Source organism: Asparagus officinalis, chromosome 3 (assembly GCF_001876935.1).
Source record: "Asparagus officinalis chromosome 3, Aspof.V1, whole genome shotgun sequence".
Classification (NCBI taxonomy): domain Eukaryota; kingdom Viridiplantae; phylum Streptophyta; class Magnoliopsida; order Asparagales; family Asparagaceae; genus Asparagus; species Asparagus officinalis.
In genome coordinates, this window is record NC_033796.1 from 24,640,515 (window position 1) to 24,664,842 (window position 24,328).

At 35.4% G+C, this 24,328-nt stretch overlaps 3 protein-coding genes across 4 annotated transcripts in view; all 3 read left to right on the forward strand.

Annotated features, from left to right (window-relative positions):
* Positions 2,580 to 3,401, forward strand: LOC109834802 (glutathione S-transferase T3-like). The gene has a single exon (XM_020402818.1). The coding sequence runs from the start codon at positions 2,580 to 2,582 to the stop codon at positions 3,399 to 3,401; it is 822 nt and encodes a 273-aa protein (XP_020258407.1).
* Positions 4,006 to 11,719, forward strand: LOC109833450 (trafficking protein particle complex subunit 3). Its single transcript, XM_020401121.1, has 5 exons — positions 4,006 to 4,157; positions 4,259 to 4,356; positions 8,972 to 9,071; positions 10,921 to 11,103; positions 11,371 to 11,719. Exons 1-5 carry the CDS (start codon positions 4,101 to 4,103, stop codon positions 11,491 to 11,493), a joined length of 561 nt encoding a protein of 186 aa, XP_020256710.1. The 5' UTR covers positions 4,006 to 4,100; the 3' UTR covers positions 11,494 to 11,719.
* LOC109833451 (transmembrane E3 ubiquitin-protein ligase 1-like) overlaps positions 12,695 to 24,328 on the forward strand; it is an 18,467-nt gene continuing 6,833 nt past the window's right edge. Inside the window, exons 1-4 of one of the 2 annotated variants that reach the window (XM_020401122.1) lie at positions 12,695 to 13,173; positions 19,394 to 19,466; positions 21,059 to 21,186; positions 22,962 to 23,077. In XM_020401122.1, coding sequence (XP_020256711.1) covers positions 13,063 to 13,173; positions 19,394 to 19,466; positions 21,059 to 21,186; positions 22,962 to 23,077 — 428 coding nt within the window. In that variant the 5' untranslated portion in view covers positions 12,695 to 13,062. The remainder of the gene's footprint in view (positions 13,174 to 19,393; positions 19,467 to 21,058; positions 21,187 to 22,961; positions 23,078 to 24,328) is intronic. The other variant, XM_020401123.1, reaches the window with a different exon arrangement.

Below are 24,328 nucleotides of genomic sequence, written 5' to 3' on the forward strand. Positions count from 1 at the left end.
CAAACTTGCCTACGTCCTCGGGAGCCACACAGTTAATTTCTTATAAATCAACTAGAAATTATAATGTAAGAGCAGATCTCAAACTTGAGATCTCTCAATAAAAAGTTCATTACTATAGCTACAGTAATAACCCTCTTCTTAAATACCCCATTTAATTCTCCCTCAATCCGAGAGCTGAAAAAATCACCAGAGGAGAAGAACAGAAAAAATCTTAGCTGAGATTTAAGTCTGACGCTAGGAGAAAAACGCGAGAGGAGAGAGAGAGGAAGCAGCCCGCGCACAGTCCCCACGAGATCTGGGTTTCCCTTTTATTGGGTTTCCCTTTTATAGGGAAACCCTAGCTGAGTTGTCAACAGGCTGTCGACAGCTATTATCTTGTATATGTTCATTTCCTTCATGCATATTCCTTTTTTTGTAAATTGTTTGTCATCATCAAAAAGGGGGAGATTGTTGGCCTTCTTGTTTTGATGATGTTTAACAAACAATTTATTACTAATGTTGTTTGTCTAGTGTTTGTGCATTCCTATGTTTTGTAGACAAACAACGTTGTTGGAGGATGGATGGAATAGAGCTTCAACGATCATATCCAAAGGAGGTTGGCGGAATGTCGGTGAAGCCTTGCTATTCAAAGTTCAAGATCCAAGTTCAAGCTTCATCCGCGAGATTACCAAGTCAAGCTTATTGAAGATCAAGATCATTGCTTGGGTAATTTAGTTTAGGAATTTATATTATGTGTGTTAGTACTTTAAGCTCAATCATATACACACATACACGTTTTGGTTGTATATATATAGTTATATATATATACATATATGTTTTGGTTTGATAGTTTTCAATTTTTACTATGAAACAATTGAATACAATTGGAAAACATATTTTTGTTTCATACTTAATACATTTATATGATTTCATCAATATCAATTTTATTTAGTTCCATGAAATCATGTTTTAGTGTATTATATGTGTATTTTGATAAAATACTATATTCATTATTTATAGACTTCATAACAATAGTTTACATCTTCTATTAAGTCTATAAAATCATTTTGTATTGTTTCAAAACATGGTTTAGCTAAAATGTCAAAACTCATGTGTTTATATTTTTGTGTTTTGGACCTCCTTGCAAAATGATGATATTTTACATTTGGGAAGTCCTTTCTGATAACCAGTCGCTGTAGCATGTTTATTATCATGTCTACAATCATTCTCCAAAGTTTTACATTTTTTAGAATTTATTTGATATTTTTTAAACAGTTTTTTAAAATCAGCATATCTGGTTTTTCATGTGTCAGATTTCGGTCGACCGCACCGGTCGACCGATCATTTGATCTTTCATCACTGGACTGTTTTGCGGTCTCTTGCTTGCGTGGGTCTTTGGCCTGTGACGGGGATGTTGATATCCGTGGACCACCGGACAATCAGATCTGTTTCCGAAAAATCGGACAGAGCTTCGTCGATCCGCGTGAGATTTAGAAGCCTGAAGCGTCTATCTCGGCTAAAACGAGATATCAGCTCTTCTTAGTGATTACCGGCGAAGGGGCAGAGAGTTAGTCAGTCGACCACACCGGTCGACTGAGAGCTCGCATCGGTCGACCACCAGAATTTTCGGTCGACCGCCGCTCTGCCAATATGACCGTTGCTTTCTCAACGGCTATTTTTCTGAGCTGATTTTTTTGGGGCTTTTTGGACCTTTACTTAGTGGTTTGGCTGAGATTTTGAGTGGGTATAAATACCCTATTGCTGTTCTCTTTCAAGCAAAAAAAAAAAAGAGTTTTAAAACAAGTTTAAGAAAGTTTTAATCAAGGGTTTAAGTTTGTTTTTAGTGTTTGTTTAAAAAGCTTTTAAGCATTTACAAGAGTTTGGTTTGTGGAGCAAATTTCACAAGAGCAAGTGGAGATCATCCTTGGTGTTTGAGCATTCATTCTTCTCCCTCTCTCTTGTCATCTATAGAGAAGTTTCCTTAAACTTAATTCTAGCATTTTATAAGTTTGTTCTTAATTTCATAAGCTAGATTTCATATTGAGTTTATATTGTTTTATCTCTTTGTTCACACACAACCTATTGAGCTTATTGTATTTACATTCATAGTATAATTTAGGATTGTGGGTTTGTGACATTGAGAGTGAGCTTAATTGAGTTCTCACCTTGTTAGAGAGAACAATCATTTGTCATATTGTGCCTAATTGTGAGGATTCACTTGTAATACACTTGTACACCGAGAGAAGTGTGTGGTGAGAGACGGGGTCGAATCCAAGAGGAGTGGCGTCGGTTGACGTGCCTAGGGAGAGGTTGTAACCGAGCACTTGAGGAGGAGGACACGGGCTAGGACCAACACTTAGTGTGTGAGGTGTGATTACATAGTGATTGTATTGTGAGGTGTAAACGTTGTTCGGGTGAACGTAGAAAACCCGGTTGTGATAGTGGAGTTCGTTGTTTCCGGAGATCCTATCAGCTCATAGCTCGTCGACTTCACTTCAGTCGTTACGTCGACGTCAATTAGACTCCTGTGGATCGGATAGTGACGTTCATCGTCGCTCTTTAACACTGAACCGTTCATGGAGACCTATAGGCAATTTTCGATGCCTACATCCACCCAGGTCTCTTTGGGAAATGTTGGTGGGGATACTCCTCATAGTTTTCTACCTCCAATCCAACAACCAACAAAGAGATCAAGTTACGATAGTTGGAGCACAGAAGACAACATAATTCTGCTAACTGCTTATTTTCACGCTAGTAATGATAGTGAGCTGGGGAACAACCAAAAAGGTGAAACTTTCTGGGGTAAAATTACACAGTATGTGAATGAGAATGGCAAGAGTGGAAAAGAGAGGACCATAGCTCGGTGCCAGAGTCATTACAAAGACATCAACAGAAAAATTTGCAGTTTCATTGGCTGTTACAGTACTGCATGTAGGGAGAAGCAAAGTGGTTGGTCTGATGAAAACTACATATCCAAAGGCAGGGAGTTGTACTTTGAGAAAATGGGTACATCGTTTAATTTGGTGGATGAGTGGAAGGTTGTTCGCAATCAACCAAAATATATGCCAGGAGTAGCAGTATCGAGTAGTAGCGGTTTGAAAAGAAAGAGTAGTAGTGAAGATGTTGAATCCTCCGCTCCTACCCTCGTACGTCCTGAGGGTAGGGACACGACAAAGAAGAAAGCTAGAGCTTCGTCCAGTATACCAAGGAAATCGAAGGTCGAACTTCAGGATGAGTTATCCAATATAGTCACCTATCGTGAAAAGGCGGAAGCGAATAGAGCAAGTACTGTTGAAGCTATGAATGTCCTCGCTCGTGCCAAGAATATGGAGACGTGGAGATTTTTGAAAAACAAACCAGATCGTGACGATGAAGATGAAGAAGCATATCAGTTGTTGAGGAAAGATCTGTTTGGCAAATGAAGAAGTTGTTGTTTGTCTATTAGTTTGTTTATGTGTTTTTAAGTGTTTTCTAAGTGTTTTGTGTGTTGAAATTGGAGTGTTGAATAAAATTGTTGTTTTTTATTTGAATAAATCCAATTGAAATGACTACTCCCTCTCCAATTGAATTGACAAGTCTCTGCAATTAAAGTTAAAAAATATATGAATTGACAACTCTCTAGTATGAATTGACAACTCCCTGCAATTAAAGACGAAGGGTTGAATTGACCACTCTATGCAATTAAAGACAAGGCATGAATTGACAACTCTCTGTAATTAAAGACAAAGGGTTGAATTGACAAGTCTCTGCAATTAAAGACAAGGCATGAATTGACAACTCCCTGCAATGCATGCCATACGCCACATGTCGTTGCAATTGCATGTTTTTGAACAAAGGTTTTCATTATAAATGCTGACCAAATGCACAACTTGGAGTATACCTATCAACATTTTTTCTACATACCCTCCAATGGATCCAAACCTAAATGAATTCAATCTCGAATACTTCCAACAAGAATGTGAGTTAGAAGATAAAATGTTTGATAGGTAACAAGAAGTGCTTGAAGAGTTGCTTAGGGCCATTTTTTCAAACCTTAAGGCCATTTTTTCGACCCGACCCGTTAACAGGCCCCCAAATTCTGTAGCCTTTCTCCAGCAGCCTCGAAGTCACACTCCCGCAAAATGGCCCCTCTCGCTCCCAGGTCTGGCGATGCCGTTTTTGCCAACGTCGAGCGCGTCGTAAGCAGTGGAAAAAAACCTAAAAATTCGAACTTTTTCCCCCAATTATTTCTCTATCGAACGATTGATTTTCCCCTAATCTTCTCTCTTGTTGCGATCAGAATGCGGAGCTATTCACCCTCACTTACGGCGCGATCGTGCGGCAGCTCCTCACGGATCTCGAGGAGGTGGAGGAAGTCAACAAGCAGCTGGATCAAATGTATTAATCTCTCGATTATTTTTATTTGATAATCTATTTGTGTTGACTGTTACTTAGATTTCAATTTGATTGTCGTTTAAATTTGTAGATCCATAATATAAAATCTAAAACTACATTACCCAAGCAATCTTGATCTTCAATAAGCTTGACTTGGTACACTTACGGATGAAGCTGAACTTGATCTTTAACTTGAATTATATGTTGCTTCACTCCACAATTCCGCCAACCTCCATTTGATATCATCGTTGAAGCTCTATTCCATCCATGATTTGTCTAGATTTTGAGCTTTTAGTTTGGATCTTTAGGCTTCTTTTATTTCAATGTCTAGGTGATTTTTATTGGGGGATTTGAACTCTTTATAATAGTATGAATAATGAACTTGGTGGGTATGTTTGTCGTAGAGAGGAATATAGGATCATCATATGCTTGATGTAGTTCTCATAATTTTCTCTTTTTCTATTATCATTTTATTCATAGTTATTTCATCTTCATATTCGTGTTGCAATGGGTTACTATAGCCTAGAATAGGAAAAAGAAAGGACTCAGCAAATTCTGATCTGCCTCTGATGAATATGACGATATTGTTCGTAAAAGAGCATAAGGGTGGGGTTTTGGTATTGTAGCTATAGTAAAGTTAGATAACCCAAGTCAGCTGTCTGCGTGCTTTGTTAGGAGTATATGGAGGGCTAAGAATCCACACACTTGTATTCTAACAAATAAGGCAAACACAAGAGCAATAACCACATCATAGACAATGATTATGTGGTTTAGCTACTTACAAACCTGCATCCATGGAAGAACAACGCCATTGATTTTTATTTACGTATGAAATTGGAGATAACAAGTACTGGAGAGATTTATCCCAATAGAAGGAGACACAAGCTCAAGAAGCTCAACAAGAGTTTTAACCTTTGAGGAAGACATGCTCAACACAAACACTCAAGATATGGACTCCTCTTCTTCATTCCTCAAGAAGCTCCAAGAAATGATTAAATCATTTTTCCAAGCTCTCAACAGCACTAACCCACTTCATCCACCTTAGTAAGGGTTCTCAACAAATGACAATTTTCGGATTGTAACAATCCAATGGCTCATAACAAAGATGGGTAAGTAACTAATACAAATGAGTGTGAGTTGGATTTATCTTCGCCCATTTACCTAAATATGGACAGTTGTATCGCGGCCTAGATGCTTGTTTCATACCACACAACCGTTTTATCTACTTGCAAGCTGAGTAAGGATTGTGACAAGTATTACCTGTGTTTTGGAGGCTATAGATTGGAGGTAAATGACTATGTTGATTCCAATCATGCCAGTTGTTGGAAGACAGAAGTCCGTCAAGGGGCATGTTTTTATTATTAGTGGTGATGCCATTAGTTGGATGTTTAGATAGCAAGACATTTTGCATTGTCTCCTACCCAAACCGAGTATATTATCTTGAGGGAAGCGGCAAAAGAGATGATATTGTTGAAGCAGTTGCTTTCTCAATTTGGATTGACTAGCTATGTGGTGCATTATAACAATCAATGTGCAATTCACCTTGCAAAGAATACACCTTATCACTCCTTGAGGAAGCATACTAATCTTCATTACCATTTCATTTTGGATGGCTTTGGGTCACTGTTACCTAGTTGAGAAGATTCATATGAAGAGGAATCTTGCCGACATGTTCATGAAAAGTTGGAGAAATAAATGTCATATAGGAAACTTTGTGGGCTTGCCGAGACATAGTCGTATTTGACGGAGAACTGGGTTGCAACGATATGGATGTGGGTGCAAATGTAAACACGGTAACACAATGCGGAAGTAAGAAACCTCAGAATCCACCAATGGTTGTTTTTTATATCCATAAAAGAACGATCTTTGAATCCACGAAGAGTTTCGAATCCACAAAGAAAGTATAATAAAGAGGAATTTTATTGATGAAAAATTATCTAATAATTTTGGTGTTCCATGTCTCTTCTTATATGGAAAAATAAATTAGACTCGACTAGATTTACAAAGAAATAGAAAGTATCAAATCTTATCCTAAAAAGGCTCCCTATAATATAGGAAACAAATCAGTCCAACATCATTTAAAATTGAATTTGTTTTCTAATCTAAATTGACGCTAACATTATTACTAAAAAGAAACTCAAAGTTGATTATTTTCAGATTTTAGCTAAAACTGGGTATTACTGATGAGATTTTGAAAATATGACAATTTGATTGCCTCCGTCTTGTCGAGATAGGATATTTACATATGCAATATGTCAGAATTCGTCTTCCGGGTTGGAAGATATGATCGTTTCTTTACGAAAGCCAATAATATGTATGTATCCGCATTTCGCTCGTGATTGATCCGAGCTCCATGAAATTGTCTGTTAAATGTCCTACGTCAGTCTTCCCTTATTGTAAGAAGCTCGACCTCGAGCTTATATTTGGTCGAATAGTAGCTTCATTGATAAGTATTTTTCTTCTCTTGCATCGATCAGTATCCGTCTTGTACTTAGCATTGATTTTCTCTATTGGTTGTTTTCCCTACTCAGCTAGGACTTCTTCAGACTTAAACTTTTGAATAAATCTTTCCCGAGACAAGTGTATATGATTGGGGCATGTGGATCTAGAGATGACTTGAAAAACTCCTCCAAATGTATTCCTTGTTGCTTCTCATAATCTAGTATCGTAAGTATCATCTCAACCTTCTTAAAATTACTCACAGACTTTGCTTCTAAGGAAAATTTTTTCCTCAATACTCCATACACAATTCTTTAATCTCTTTTCCCTCGGGTGCTCCACCAAGCAAGTCACAAATACCATCAATTACCTTGCTCTCTATCATATCATTCTCCTCCATCGAGACAACATTAATATGTGTAACATCACTCATGACGTCTTTGAGAATTCATTGCATATTATTCATCTTCATTAACATGTCACCATTAACATCAAGAATCTCATGCACAATGAGGGTTTGCACTTCAAGATGAATATTGATGGTGGCAAAATCTTCCTTTTTGGTTGTGAGTGTCTCGTTGTCTGCCACTAGAAAAACATTCTCCTTAGCAATCTCTTTCTTAGATGCCTTTAGTTCTATGATCGATATAATTGATGAAGTCTTCTTTGTTGCTTCTTCGATTATCTTCACTGATCCAAACTCTCTCTGATACTAATTAACGTAGCGCGGAACTAAGAAGCCTCGGAATCCTCCAAGGGTTGTTCTTTGAATCCACAAAGAATGATCTTCAAATCCACGAAGAAAATATAATAAAGAGGAATTTTATTGATGAAAAGTAATCTAATAATTGTAGGGTTACATGTCTCTTTTTAAATAGAAAAGAAAAAACTCTTAATAAGACTAGAATTATAAAGAAATAGAAAGTATCAAATCCTACCTCAAAAAGACTCCCTATAGGAAACAAATCAGTCCAATGAAATTCAATTGAGATTGAATTTATTTCTTAATCTAAATTGACTCTAACTTTATTGCTAAAAATAAATTCAAAGTTGATTAGTTTCGGATTTTAGTCAAAACCGAGTATTACTAATGGGATTTTGAAAATATGACAATCCAGTTGGCTCCATTTCGTCAAGATAGAGATTTACATATATAGTATATCAGAATTCGCCTTCTGTGTTAGAAGATATGATCATTTCTTTTCGAAAACCAATAATATGTATGTATCTGCATTTAGTTCGTGATTGACCCCAAGCTCCATAAAATTGTCCGTTAAACGTCCTACATCACATGGGATGACACAAATTGTAAAATGTAGGATGCAGGGTATACGACGAACTATATATCTAAATGACCTTTGAAATCATAGTTTTGGACAAGGTATAGGATGAAACAAAACCGACACGCGTCCAGCGAATTGCAAGAAGTGGCTGTAAAGTGTAAGATATTGGTCCAAGAAGTGACTGAATATTTGATTATAATTGTGTTTTCCTTATGAGATATAATTGGAAGAGCATGCTATTTTCTAAGTGTATTTTCGTGTCTGTTTGAATTTCCAGTTGCAGTGTTGTTTCTCCATATCAAGATTTTAATTTGCTGTCTGTACTTATCTTCGTGTTATCTTCTTTATTTCATTTGTTGTTTGTCCACCACATCTCTAGCATGGACATTTTACTTTATCATGGATCGGCATGACTATGGCTAAATCCTAGTTACTTAAATTTTCTTTTCATGAGTCGGTTTACTTCTGCCAAAGCTTTTCCCTCTTGTTGTCATCCCAAACATCCACATATTCAGTAGTATGTACAGTTCTTCGTTCATTCCTGAGTAATAAAATTATTCAATAACTAATCTTTTGAGTGTGTACTTGGTTTAATTTCTTTTCCCCTTATTTCATGGCATATTTCTCTGTTTTAGGGGATTTCCTGCTCTTTGTCGGGTATTTAACGTTAGTATATTCTCCGCTTTCTTCATTGGATACTCTTGTGACTTGTGCAATATCCTTTTTTATTTCTAATATTTGACATTTGTATATTCTATAAGCATTTGTTAAGTACTAACATATTTTTCAGCCACTTCATAAGTGACCTGTTACTGATTACTCTTGAATAACATTCAATATGGATTCTTCATCTCATATCACCTTCTATTCACAACGTTACCTTTTTTTTGGTTCAGGGGTTACAATATTGGAATTCGGTTGATTGATGAATTTCTAGCCAAGTCCAATGTGTCCAGATGTGTCGACTTTAAGGAGACATGTGACGTTATTGCTAAGGTGCTTATTCTTTGCTCAAAGGGAGCCTCTCCTTTGCCTTCTATTTTGTTAGTACCCTCTTATGGCACTTAGCTATGTTGCATGGGGATGGGTACAAGTATGAGACATGGAAAATTTATAAAAGATATTGTACGCGGACACAGCTATATAAATATTTATATACACATATACATAAATTGGAATTAATAACTTCTATGAGAATAAGGAGGAGAACTAAAATTCCTATAATATTTTTATGTTTCTTTTATTATGTGGATTATAAATTGGAAAATCACTAGTTTTTGAAGTAGACATCCAAACAATCCTTCGAGATCATAAACAAGTTTCAAGAAGTGGATGTGAATTGTAGGATATATGTCCAAAAAATATATAACATGTGTTCTAAATTAAAACATGTATTGTATAATTGATTACACGCCCAAATAAATGTATACATATATGCAAGGAGTGTCCAAGGAGTTTGGGTACGGGTCGTGTACAGGTGCAGCTTCAGATTAGAAGTACCGAGGTAGCATAGACACTGAGTCATCAGGGTCTTATAACTTGAAAAATGCTCCTTGGGTTGGTCTGATGGAACGTATACTTTGTTAGCTTTCTATAATATGTGATTGCATTTTCACAAATTATCTCAAATATCTGTTTGGAAGCCATCCTCAAAGTTCGTTGTAGAGTATGTCCTTATCAGTAGGCTATATATAATTCCAGCACCTAAACAGATTATTTCTTCAGATTTGACATGTTTTGTTAGCATTTTGCATTTATTCAACTCAATTTTCTTAAGATTTTACTCAGAAATTCGTGATTTCCCTCCTTTTCCTTTACATATCTGCACCAGCTTCAATAGATTTTTGACCAATTTGACAAGTTGAGGACAAATTTTGCATGTACCATGAGCTGAAGATTCTTTTGTATGTAAATGGCAATTGTACGCAAATGATTTTGTCTCTATATCCTGTTTGATCCATCTTATTCTGATAATAGACCTGTATGTCGGCGTCTATTTTCAAATAGGACATGGCAAAATCTAATCCGTTAAGAAATTCTGATTGAGTAATTTCATTTTGGTTATTTGCATATATGCCCCATTGCCCCTTAAAGCATGGGTATTTGCAAAAATGCCCCCCAAATCTTAGCATTTGCAAAACTTCCCCTCAAATCATCAACTTGGGGTGGAGGTGGGGGGATATACACCTAAAATCAACAAATCATCAACTTGGTGATAAAAATTTGACTATTTTGTTTATTACAAATTAGCTTATCAAAGTTGATGATTAATTGCTTTGAGGGTAATTTTTTTTCCAAAATTGATGGTTTGAGGGGTAGTTTTGCAAATACTAAGATTTGGAGGGTATTTTTGCAAATTTCCAAGATTTAAGGTATGCAAATAATCCTTTCATTTTCTTCCAACTATTTCTTCTGCACTTAGTATACTTTGTCTAGTGGCAACTATTTCCTGAGCAGTTATTAGTTCTACTAAAAAGAGAAAAAAAAAGAATAACAATTATCTTTTACCAATTTTTTTTCTGAATAAAAATAACATTACTGCCTATTCATGTATAGTTCTTGTTTTTAACGGTACATGTTAATTCGTCCAATCAATAGCATCTTCAATGAATCCCATGGATGAAATACATCAGTTAAAGCACAGCATTTATTAATTATGGGGACAAGGAAATATAAATTTAAGAAATGAATTGGTCGATGGGAGCATTATGAATGCAGACGGTTAATCATTTCCTTGAATGTTGTCTATGCTAGTCATGTAAATTTCTTCATTTTTTTATTTTCTGGAGATAAGAGAATTCTTCAGCATTTAGACTCACTCACTACGTTGGCATCCTTGAAACAGGTTGGTTTCAAAATGTTCTTGGGAGTCACAGCAACTGTTAGCAATTGGGATGCTGAGGGGACAAGCTGCAGCATTATATTGGAAGATAATCCTCTGGTAGACTTTGTTGAGCTTCCTGATACATGCCAAGGTCTTAACTACTGCAACATCTTGAGTGGAGTAATTAGGGGAGCATTGGAAATGGTTGGTTTTCTCACTCTTGATCATAAAATGATCTCCATCTGTAATGCTTTCATAATCTTTCAAGTTTTGAGTAAATAATTTTGTATCTGTACTAAACATTGCCTTGACTATCCAATACGATTTGACAACAAATTTCTATTCCTTGTGAACAGAGAAGGGTACCATGAGGATGAAATGCATACACCACAAATATGTTTATTCCACAACAAATATATGTTTGTTCTTTGTAAACAGTGAACTAAGTTTAGTTGCTGTTTTTGGTTTCAGGTGTCGATGAAAACTGAAATAACCTGGGTAAGAGATATGCTTCATGGTGATGACGCGTATGAGCTGCGCCTGAAACTACTGAAGCAGGTTCCAGAGGAATACCCTTACAAGGATGATGAATGAGTCTGCGTTGTATATTAGCTCTGAAAAAGACAACGAGATGATTTTATTTTACTTTCAACACCTTTGTAGTTTGTATTGGTGTACTTCTGCTTTGCCTTGAGTTTTGCTGTCTTTGTGGTAATGCTTATGTTCCATGAGACCTTTTTAGTCGTTGCTAATTTGCATATAGTTGGGGATTTCGTTATATGGATGTTTCAGTGAAAGGGAAGTATGCACATCTTCATGATGGTTCGGCTTAATGTCTTGAATGTTGCATGGATCTCTCGTATTCAGTTATTCTAAACGCATCTGAATCTTGGCAAAAAATGTGATGGTTGCTATCGGTGGGTGGAGAGAACGATGTGTTAAGTAAGGAGTAATGAGTTCCGTACGGTTGTTATTGCAACTACATGGAGTTGTTGGAAGGAAAAAAGAACTTGCTTCAAATAAGCAGATAATTTTTGCATTCAGATTATCACCAGAACATGAGTGGGAAGTGGGAACTGTATAGTGTTTACGCATACAACTGCAATTTCAAGTGTTTATAATTAACTATACCCTAAATCCAGTTATAGTTGGTTTCCAGATACTTTTTAATGCCTCCAATCTATACGGAACGACATAAATCCTTGATTACATGAACTCAGAAATTTGCTCTACGAGTCATGGCGTATATTTTGATACAAGAGGAACACAAATGAACCTGGACTTGCTTCTGATAGAATTATCGAGGAAACATTAACACAAACCAACATAGCGCTCATGATTTTTCTTTACCTTTATCTCTAAGTAATTAGTTTTCTTAAATCTTACTAGATTCATATTCATGATAGAATTATCGAGGAATCATTAACACAAACCAAGACAACGCTCGTGATTTTTCTTTACCTTTATAATTAGTTTTTTAAAATCTTACTAGATTCATATTCCAAATTCGTTGGAGCTGAATTTAATGAAAGTCAACTAGAGTTTTATGTTTTTATATGGCCATTTTCAATGTGTTTCTTTTCCTTTCTCCCATTATAAATCTTATAATTAATTACACCTTCCCTAAAATTTCCAACAAAAATATCAAATTATTTTGTAGAATGACCAAATCAAGTAAATAGACATCGCAGCCTACCAAAGGCTCTTCAACAGCTGTAGACCAGCCAGGCTGGCCCACAACAACCCACGGCAAATGTCTTCTTTCTCCTTTCTTCTTTCTTCTTCTCTCCTCTCTCTTCTCCAACAAACCCCCACCAAATTTTATTAACTTATAAAAACTCTCAAAATTCCACCCGCCGCCTTCTACTTCCTCTTAAAAAAACCGTAAAATTATAAAAATACTCCTTTTTATTTGATTAATTTGGGATTTTCGTTATCGCTGAGCGGTCGATTTCTCTAATCTCAGTTCGTTGAGCTCTCCCTTTCTTTCTCCTAATACTTTTCCTTCGAGTTGACTCCAACCGAAAAAATCGCAGAGCTCTGCTGTTTTCTTCAGTTTGTTTGTCGGGGGTCTTTCTATTCATCATTTTGGAGCGTGACTCATAAGTTATCTTTTATGTTAAGAGCTCGATTTGGGGCCGGATAATTATTTTTGGAGGGATAATGGGTTATTTTTTGGGCTTGGTGATTTTGATTCTTGGGTCTCTTCGGCCTTCGGAGTCCATGAGGCCTCTCAAGGAAAGAGGTTCTGCTGCTGGATCTTGGAGCGATGAGGTATTCATTTATTTATTTATTTGGTGAAATTGGAGAAATTATAGGAGTTAATGCTGGCTGAGTGATGCTGATATAACTTTGTATACTGGGCTGTGTTTGTTTACATAAAAGGAAAAAAAAACAGAAATCAATTACTAGCTAGTAATCCAATGCTTTCTTTCACTTTCAATGCCTTAGGGTTTGGAAGTCAATATAGTTCAATAAATGCAATTTTCTTGTTCAACTTGTCATCACTAAATATCAGTTGAGGTTTGATAATTTATTTATTTTGCTTGTTATTTTTTGAGGGAATATGTAATTTTGTGGGCAACACAGTGCCGACCCCGAGCTTTGAGTTGCCCTAGCCCAATCCAATTTTGGTTGCCCCTTATATTAAAAATTTGGTATGAACAAAATAAAAATGAATACATATAATACAATTTAGCGTTCTATATTGGGCTGATAATATTCTCGTGCAAAATTAATATTCATATAAGAAGGGATTACATTTGTGCTACAATTTAATTCAAAGAAAAATACTTCTTGAATTTTTTGAAGTGAATTCTTCAATTAAGTCATCATACTCAAGTTTCTCCAAGTATTCATTTTCAATTGATATCATTGTCAATCCATTCAATCGTTCCTGTGACATGATAGTGCGAAGATAACTTTTTATCAATTTCAACTTGAAAAAACTTCTCTCCGCCGAGGCAACCGTAACTGGGATAGTTAACAAAATCCAATAAGCAACCCATGCACATTGAAAGCCACCATCATCCCAATAAGATCTTATGAAGTCAAGGATGTCTATTGATTTAGTCATTTCCTTCGGCAATATTGTTTGCAAAGCTCGTAGGTCATTGAATAAATATTTCCCATGTATATCACATTGTTAGTTGTGTTCCAAGTATCTTTGTAATTTAGTGCAATTTTCCATCAATTTTTCTTCACCAATACTCATGAACTTTGCATTAAACAAAAATCCGAAGATTTCTTCATAGAGCTCGAATTGTTCAAAACGATCTTTGAGTGATGTAAGAGCTTGATCAATAATGTGAAGGAAATAGGAAACTCTAAAATTATCCTCCGGTGATTGACTACCTTCAACATTCGCTTCCACATCCTCATCAAAATGCTTCTTTCTACGAACTACTCTTTTTATCGGAAATGCCGGATCGATACCAACATCATTAGCAAGTTCATTGGCTTCTTTCATTATGTTTTTAAAACCGTCTTCTCTAAACTTTTGAAAGAAAACAATAAGCTCGTTTATTCTTGTAATTGCATCCTCCAAATTCATCTCTTCTTGTTGAAGAACTTTGCTAACTCGATTGACTTTATCTAAAATCTTATACCAAATACACAAGCTAATCAAGAACTCAAATTCCTGCAAAGCATTTTTACACAAGCTTTTAGCTTCTGCCATCACAATGTCCTCTTTAGAACTATTTGCAATTTCAATCAAAGCGTCTCTCAACTCTGGTGCTTGATATCAAATTGTTTTAACATTTTCAACATGACTTTCCCAACGAGTAACCGACAATAGCTTTGGTGTCAGACCCTTTACATATGTTTTAAGAACATCCCACCGATGTGTTGATCCAGCAAACAAAGTGTTAGACCCTTTACATATGTTTTAAGAACATCCCACCGATGTGTTGATCCAGCAAACAAAGTGTAAACCTTTTGCACATATGCAAAAAAATTTCTAGCTTTGACTGATCCAGCAAACAAAGTGTAAACCTTTTGCACATATGCAAAAAAATTTCTAGCTTTGACACAAGATTTTACCATATCGTATAGTGCAAGGTTTAAGCTGTGGCACCCACATGGTGTATAAAGAGCTCGAGGATTTATGTCAAGAAGTCTTCTTTGTACACCTTGATGTTTACCTTTCATATTTGACTCATTGTCATAACTTTGACCTCTTATATCATCAATGTTGAGATTAAGTTCATTCAAAGTATCTTCAAGTTGATTAAAAAACCCAAGTACCGACGTGTCATCAACCTTTATAAATCTAAGAAAACAATTGACATTTGTTCCTCATGGCTTAAATCCGACGTACAATCAAGAATAACTGAAAAATACTTTGCTTTTGAAATTTTGACAAGAATTTTTGCTTTGATCTCATTGGACAACATATCAATTCATTTTGAATTTTATGGCTAATATAATGACTTTGAACTTCTTTATCTACTACACGCTGAACATGATCTTGCATAATTGGATCGAATTCTGCAAGGAACTCTATAAGTTGACAAAAAAGTCCATTGTTCTTCTCATAAATCTTCTCATATGTTCCACGAAATGGCCAACCATTTCGAGAAAGAGTCTTCACAACCGTAATGATTCAAACTAGTATCATCTTCCAACGAGTTTTTTCTTTGTCAATTTGTGCTTCTATATCTTTATTAATTGTTGCCTTTAGTTTTAGTCCTTTTTGCAAGTCAACCCATTTCACAACATTTGCACAATGCTCCGGATTACTTTCATGCTATCTAAGCTTTGTAGGAAGGTTATGCCAATCGTTTATTCTATTTTTCACCAAATTGATTGTCATTGGTTTATTCTTAAACAACTTGCAACAAAAACAAAATACTCTATTCAGTTCATTTGAATAGACAAGCCATTTTCTTTCATGCTTCTCGCCATTTGATAATTCACGAATGTAATATTTGGACGAAAAACTTCTCTCCCACTCTTCTTTTCACTTGGAAACTCATCATTTTTCTTTAAAATCTTGATAGGACCACGTTGAACTATTATCACCCTGTTAGTATCATTTATACTTCCCCACAATCCCGGATCATAATTTACTTCCGTATCTTTCTCAAGATCAAGTATGCTTTCATTATATTTACTAAAAGCTACTTCATTGTCATTTCCGTCCACATGAACATTTTCATTCACAGGCTCTTCATGATATTCATCACTAGTTTCCTCATTACGACTTCCATCCGCATAAGTGACTTCAATCATGGGCTCTTCAATGATCTCATCTATATTTTCACTAATATTGGTTGTGGCACTAGCTTCTTCAACTTGACTCGAAAGAAGAGACTGTTGTGTTTTTGCTTTGAATAGCTTAGAAATTGAGCCATCCAGTGATTTTGCCATTTCATCTTGACGTCGCTTGACTCTTCTATTATGAGCTCCGGAGTTTTGTTTTCTAATCCTTACTCGGTTTTTATCATCTCCCGTCATGGTGTACTGTAGTCTGTAAATATAATTATATGACATATAAGTAATATGTCTGTAATTATCTGATGCATAATGTTTTTGATTTATTTTGAATGTTCGACATGGGCTAACTCGTAATGGAAGTTGTAAGAAAATTATAGCTTAAATTGCCAGCATTTGATAGACTTAGTTAATTATTTTAGTTGTGACATATGGATTCAATGTACAGCTTAACTACTCAGCTTTAGCCATTCTGCTCCTGAATAAAATAAACAACATGCTCCCAATAAGAGAAAACAAAGATGCTTCCTAGTGATTTACACAGTAGAAGCCAAAATTAACATTAAATAAAAAAATGACGACTTGACTACGAAATGAAAGATTATTAATTAGCCATGACTCATCTATGGAATCATCTCTGAGTCTAAACAAACCCACAAACTTCCCATTTCTAAGAATGAAGATCCCACAGAGGAAACTAAAAATCTTTTATCCTGATAACAGTAACATAACCAAATACCTTCATCTTCTTCCACCCAAAAAAAAGGGGAAGAACGTTCTGAATTCTCTAGAATCCCAAGTTCTCAACAAAAATGTCAAAATTCAAATACTACATAAGAAAGTTAGAAACTTCCCTGTATAATCGAGCCAAATATTCAAGTCATTCGGCAAAAGAAAGGTTTATTTTCTTTTCTACTCATTAAATAAACTCCTAAAAGTTTATGTCTTTCATCAATTTATTCAACAACTAAGATTCAGCCAAGATTCAAAATCAGAAATCTTAATTTCATTGCAAAACATCAAAACCCTAAATTTCTGTCCAAAAAAACCCTAAAATTATTTAGTTAAAATTTTTTACCTGATTGGGTTGGAGGACTCAGCGGGGTGAAGCCTGAAGGACGGGTCCGATGGGAGCAGAGTAAGGTCAAAGTCGTCGGACCTTTAGAGGCTCGGGAAGGAGGAGATGAGCGGTTTTCTCTCTTTCTTTTTTATTTTTCTTTTTTTTATGAGCGGAACAGACGGAAAGGAGGAGTGGTAATGCTGACGGAAATGGGTTTTGGGTATTCATTAGAGTTCTTTTACAAATAGAACCCTAACAATTTTTGCATAAAGGTCCTCTTACAAAGTCTACTTCAAAAATCAAAGATAATTACAGTTTGAGGGGTGAATGAGCGGAGGGATGAGTTGCCCCCCCGGCCCTGGGTTGCCCCAGCCCCGGGGCTTGGTTGGCTTACCCCAGGGCCGGCCCTGGGGCTACATGGAGTAAGCCATTCAATTTTCTATGTCCTTTGTATTCATTCATGAAATATGAGATACCAATTCTAAGAACTTATTCTGAGTAAGACTCCATGAAACTCTTTGTTATTGTGACTTCATTTAGAAAGAACTTATACGATTGTAGTCTATAAGGTTACTAGTAGGCATTCTTCTTTTCCTTCTTAACAAGTCTCTAAGGATATGACGGATGGGATTGTCAGGTAGAATATGGTCAAACTCCTTCCTCCAAGTTTCTAGAGGGTGTCGAAGTACCTATATAAAAGAGTGCCATTAGTCGGTTGATCATTTTCCCTCCTTACTGACGGTTGTGTCTGTTTCAGTTGTCTTATACTATTTTACAAATTAGATGTATCCTTTTCTTTGGCCAACTTGTCTCCCATGTCCTACGGCAAGGTGCTCTATTTGGCATCATTGTTGAGGATTAGTGTCAGTTCAACTGTTGTATCAGGTGTTCGAACCTGGACAATTTTTTTTGTGGACTTCTCTCGAGTTTGATTTGAGTTCATAGTTAGGTGCTAAGGAAAAGGCTCTGGATCGAAGCCATGTTTCTTGGAAGTGGAAAATAGCTGATTTGTAACAAGAATTGACAACACGAGGAGGGCAAGAGGAGACATGAATAGAGGGCAAGATCCAAGGTAATGATTTATCATGTTTTTCTAATTAGGATCTTTGAGCTCCTAGACAATTAATATGTTGAGTTGGCTGAGTCTAGACTGGAACCAACAGCTTGAAAATGTTTCCTTCAAATGGCATGATTGTCCTGTGGCAAAACACATTATTGCCTGGGGGACTTACTATAGTGAGATGAAGATGTGCAGTCTACCGATGAAGATAAAGTAGAGATTAAGAATTCACTGTTACCTGATAACAGCAAGAAAAGTTTCAAGTGTCCCATAAAATGAATGTAAAAAATTAAAAATTGAAGCAGGCTTTTTAAACCATGCTACTATTTGAAATATCTGTTCATCTAGTTGCGAAATTGGTTAAGGCTATGGCAAGTAGTGCATTAGCAGATATAGAAATTAAGTGATAAAATTAATGATTAGATTACGAAATTATGCCTACACAATAACCTCACCACCATCAGTAACAAAGTCTTTATCCGATGAATTTGATGTTGTCTATGTCAGCCGTTTTTCTTCCATTCATCTCTGTTAGCATTGTCTTGAGAAGAATCAGCAGCTTCTAGTGTCCATAGTGGTGTGCAGCAGCTAGAGTGCCACCTATACTGCCTAGCCAACCACATAATGACGGTTGGAAAACAAGGTTTATGAGGTCATTAAAGCAACCATGTAAAAGTATGTAGGTGACAATCACATCTCATTGTCTTTATGTGCTTCCACATGTAAGGCAAATAATCACTTCCACGCTAGTTATGCACTCCTAAACCTGATTAAATGAATATTTATTAAATTTTTTTTCTTTCTTATGCCCAACCTATTACGTACAATTAAACAAAACCCTAAGAGACTAGATGTGATAAGTCTTTAGTTGAAAGTGATCTGATTCAAGTAGTTGAAAATATGTAAATGGGTAGAACCAAGAAATGACTACTGCTTTAAACTGATATGTGATCAATTATTTGATAAATTCATTTTATGGCTCATTAAAATTTGGCAATTCATTGTCATTACCACCCGTGGGTTCAGAAAATTTGGTCAACTCTTAACAGAAGCTTTATTGATCAAACAGGTCATGGTACAAAGAATTAATTTTTAGATGCAATATTTCATCGATTTACTTCCATTTTGCCTTGTAATGAATTGACCTTTTGTTACAGAGGCTGTTCCTTAGAAGAGATGACAATGACCTTGGTCCTTATTCTCAATGGAATATAACTGGAACATATAGAGGTTTGCTTCCTTTTCTTCTTATGGTTGAAGTGCATATTGCTGAAATGCAGGGTTTTGCTCTTCTTCTGAATATTTTCCTTTCATTTTTAAAAGCCTCATGATGCAATGAGCGGTTTACTGTAACTTCAAGGTTTTTTACAATCATTTCTATTGACTTGCTTAAAAAAGTTCTACACACATCTCATATTTGAGAAAATTTTTAATATTTTTGTTAATTCTTGATCAAACGTTGCTTCTAAAGCTTGTAGAACAGTTTATATTCTCCTTTTCTATTCACCTTATTACTATTTTTTTGTGATTCAATTTATTGCTGTCTCCTGCAGTTTATATTGGTGTTGGTATGCCATTTTGTTTAAGAATTCAGAACACAATGATTTAATTTCCTGCTTGGATAATTTAAGAAATATTTCATATTTATAGATTGTTCATCTCCGTTCAATTCTAAAGAAAAAATAATGTATCTTTCTATGTGGAGATCCAACCAAGGAGTGAGGAATCTGATAAAGAAAAAAAAGTTCCAATTAAAGAAAAAAGGGTATAAAGAAAGACTTGCAATCTATGGAGTGAATTCGAGGCATCAAATTTAGGACAAACAAAATGAAGACTGCCAGGATTTATTCTGGTTATTTGATAAGTGTTATACTTTTTTGAATATAGCAGTAGGCATACCAACTTCTGGTGATATTTTTTGTGCGGCACAAGAAGTTCACAGGCCTTCAACTATTCTCATGAATTCCTATGTTATTCTGCGGAAGTGATTTATTTTTACTTGGAGGTCACTGTTGATGATAATTCCATGTGCTCACTATTACTAATAATCCTAAATGACAGTCTTAAAAAACTTGTGACTATCTATAACTGTACAACCTTCATCCCCCTCCCTCAATATGGTAACTACTAGAATTTTTATGGTTTGTCTTTATCTTTTCACCTAAGAGCTAGGACATTAATTTGCATTTGGACACCACTCATTAGTGAAAGAACAGAGGGTCTTCAGTGCAGACAAGCTTGTTTATTTATGCTGGAGAAACATCACATTGATTCTTGAATATCTTCGTAGCTATGAATCCAATCTTACTGTTCTTTATCACTTTTTTGCTCACATGTTTAGATTCGTATTTTGTTTTGGGCATGGGGGCACCTCAACTTGTATCCCATGAAACTATGAGGGATCTTTATGAATTTTTATTAAAAATTAAGAGTGTTGTGGAAGGAAATGTCGCTGTAGTTATGTTGGAATCAAGTTTATCATTTTCAAAGAAATAGCTAAACATTATTTTTGCATCCATCGTAAAATTTCTGAGGATATATATTATCACACAGTTTGGGAATAATCTTCACTTTTGGCAGTTGCTCAACTGAAAGATACAGAAACTAACCTTGTCAATCTAACCTGGTTCAATTTTACATTTCTTGTATCCATGTAAAGTTTACGGGTACCTGGACTGGGGTAGTTGTGAATCAGGTTATTGGATTGTAAATAGATAGATTACAATGACAACAAGGAATTACCAATCATGTCTCATAATCCACAAGCATCAAATTTATTGGTTCTACTTCCTAATGTTACAACAACAAAAAATGACGTGCAGGAAGTTGGAGCTTTGCTGAGAATTCCAACGTCTCTTCTAGATTCCTAGATTTTGGGAGATCCAGTGGTGCTTCTATCTTGGAGCTAGTCAGTAGTCCGACAAAGATAAGCGGTGTACACTATATTCAGGTAAGAAAGATGTTGCATCTTTATAACAGGTTTCTGCATCAATGCATTTTTTTATTCTGATTGTTTTTCATTGTTTATTTAGTATAGAAAGAAATTGTTTCAGACAAAAGAATCATGCTAAACTGTGTTTGTTATCTTATGATCTGGGTTGGAATACCCAATTGATCTTCTTGTCTCTCGCTAATTTACTTCTCAAACCTTACTATACCAAATGATAGAATAAGAATAAAGTGCATCTCTAAAATGTTATAGGTTCCTTCAATTGAGGATAAAATGAAGAATGTAATGTGTAATCATCTGCTCAAAGGTGACCCTTGACAGCACATAATGAAAGAGAATGGTTCATGTGTCCGGCCTAAATGTTGGGGATAAAATTTTTTGTTGTGATGTTGAAACATGCAATGTGATATTTGATTATCTTGTTTCTTTGCTCTTCACCTGCAGAATCTTTTTGGTATTTTTTTATGTAAGCCATAATATATTTCCAAAATCAAAGTTCTTATTTGGCAGCCTACTACATTACACTTGACCAGATATCATATCATAGTCCCAAAAGTTGATGTCCCACATAGGTTGTATTCTGAGGAGTATACATAAAGTTCTAATCAAGTCAAGAATTAATTATAGCTATGATTTGCATCATTCTGTCTTCTTCACCTCATTCTTCGAAGTTATTTTTCATAACATCCTTCTCGCTTTTCTCTAGTTACTAAGTGAGCCACACATACGGATTAATAAGGTTTTCATGAGGTTAACCATCTGGTACATTCCATGCTTCTTGTGCAAGTAACAAACAAGGGTTTGATTATTTCCACACTGATATAGAGAAGCTCCTATCTAAATTTTTGGAGAATGACCTCAACTCTAACGCCTTGTTTAGTGCCCGGAACCAGATCAAGTGAAAATGGAATGAAGGAGCGGAATTGAATTAGCGTGGGAATGGAATGCTCATTTTCATTCTCATTTTTGAGGTACAGTTAGAGAGGAATGATAATATTTTTATTTTTGACATGGCTAATTAATAAGCAATCAACACATATTTGATATGTATTTTTATTTTTTTCATCCTACTTAAGTGAGAATGCCCATTCCTTACCAACTCAATGGGAATACCCAATCCCACAAAACGTAGAAATGAATGAGAAGTGAGAATGGACATTCTAGCTTCCAAAATGATGTTGTGTTTGGTAAGCATGAGAGAGAAGTGTGAATGAGCATTCCGTTCTCACACATTCCTGCATACCAAATGAGGCGTAAACATGTTTTACTTGGAAGAAGTGTTTGAATGATGCAATATGTTTACGATTTCACATATATGGTTATCAAGAAGGCCATTACAATGAAGTATATCCGTCCATTGTAATAGGTGCAGTGGTGTTGTGGTAAGGAAAATTGGAAGTTTAGTGATTGTTTGAAACCTCAATGATTCGCTTCATATGCATGTTAGAAAAAATATTACTAGTATCATGCATTGCATTTGCTCTGTCCTTCATTTCTGACAAGATTTGGAGAAGTTCTCTACAATTTAAAGCTTGAATTCCTTGTTACCCTTCTCACTGACATATAGATCCAGTAGCATACAATATAAACACTATTAAGACTAATTCTAGGTCATGAGTTTTTAAAGTGCTTTGTATAAATTTTCACAGAGCTTTATTTCTATATCTTTCATTCTTGTGATATTGATGGGGTTTCTTTTATCTATAACATGTATTAGCGGATGTCTGTTTGATGTGTATGAATTATTTATTTTTCACATATTACTTGACCATCAGGGAGCACTTATTTTCCACGATGTGTATGATAATGGACGTGACCGGGGTGTTGCACAAATGAGAGTGGAAGGTGTATATATATGGCCCTTCAAGCAACTCCGACTGGTGGCCAGCAGGTATTTACCTTAGCCATATTCTTTTTTGTAGTTTGCTGCAGTTTAGCCCCTTTGTCATAATTGGGTTTGACATGAATGGGTCATATCTGTATTTGATTAAATTGTAACATGTGGTGGAAAAGGGTATGATACTAATTATTAAAACCACATACAGAATGGTCAATAATGTTGATCCTAATACAAAACTACGAATTTTGGAAGATCAGTTAAAATACATACTGTCATCTAGTTAGAAAGTTACATGAGTTTTTAACTATCTTCCAATGAATATGCTCTGAGTTCAAGGATTTCTCTTAGTGTCACCCTTTTATTATGCATATAGTATATGATACTTCGTTTTGTTGCCAAAGTTACAGATTGATGATACATCTACAAGTCCATGTCTTGCCTATCACGACTCTCGTGTCTAACTTCTAATTTCTCATTTAGACGTTCTGTTAAATATTTCTTCAAAGGATAGGTTTTGCTGCTGTTCTAACCAACCAAATGCTGATTTTATGTCTTCTTATGATGATCATGATAGAAGTTCCTGATATTATCTGTACATGACTTTATGACAGTACTCGTCTTTGTCATTACTTGTGTTGTTCATGCATATCCCATTGATGATAGATCATACAATGTCTAAACAAGTGGCATGGCAAGAAGTACAGGTAGCTTCTGTACTAATCGTTGATTCTTTTAGTTGACCTGTTTAATTAAGTTTTATAGCCCTATTTTAGGAATCATTCTTTTTCTGTAACTGACAGAATTTCCTATATTAACCCCAAATATTACAGTTTGCCATTTACAAAATTATACAGGCCTTTCTTGTATACTTCTCTGCATATACATTTTTATAGACTTATGGGAAACTTTTAAAAGCGTACTTCCTTGAAGGTGTAGTTGTAATCTTTCCATGTCCATCAAGTACATAGTTATCCTAGAAGTTTTAAATAATCAATGACAATTAGTAGTTTCCGTTTTTTGAGATTTCCATTTAAAAGTCTTGGGGATTCACCACTACTATGTAGAAATTAGAGTACCAAAGGTATTAGGAAACTGGCCATTAAGATTTGATTTTATAAGCAAAAACTGGTAGTTAATAGACATACTTTCATCTGGTTTTTGTTCAGTTGTGGGGTGGTTAATGGCACAAGTAGCTGTATTTAAAACAAATTTCTGACTTGCCTTTGCTCCTTGTTCTTTGTTTGTTTGACCTAGTCTTTTTATCACGAGGTTAACATTGTTTTTTTTTTCGGGGTGGGGGTG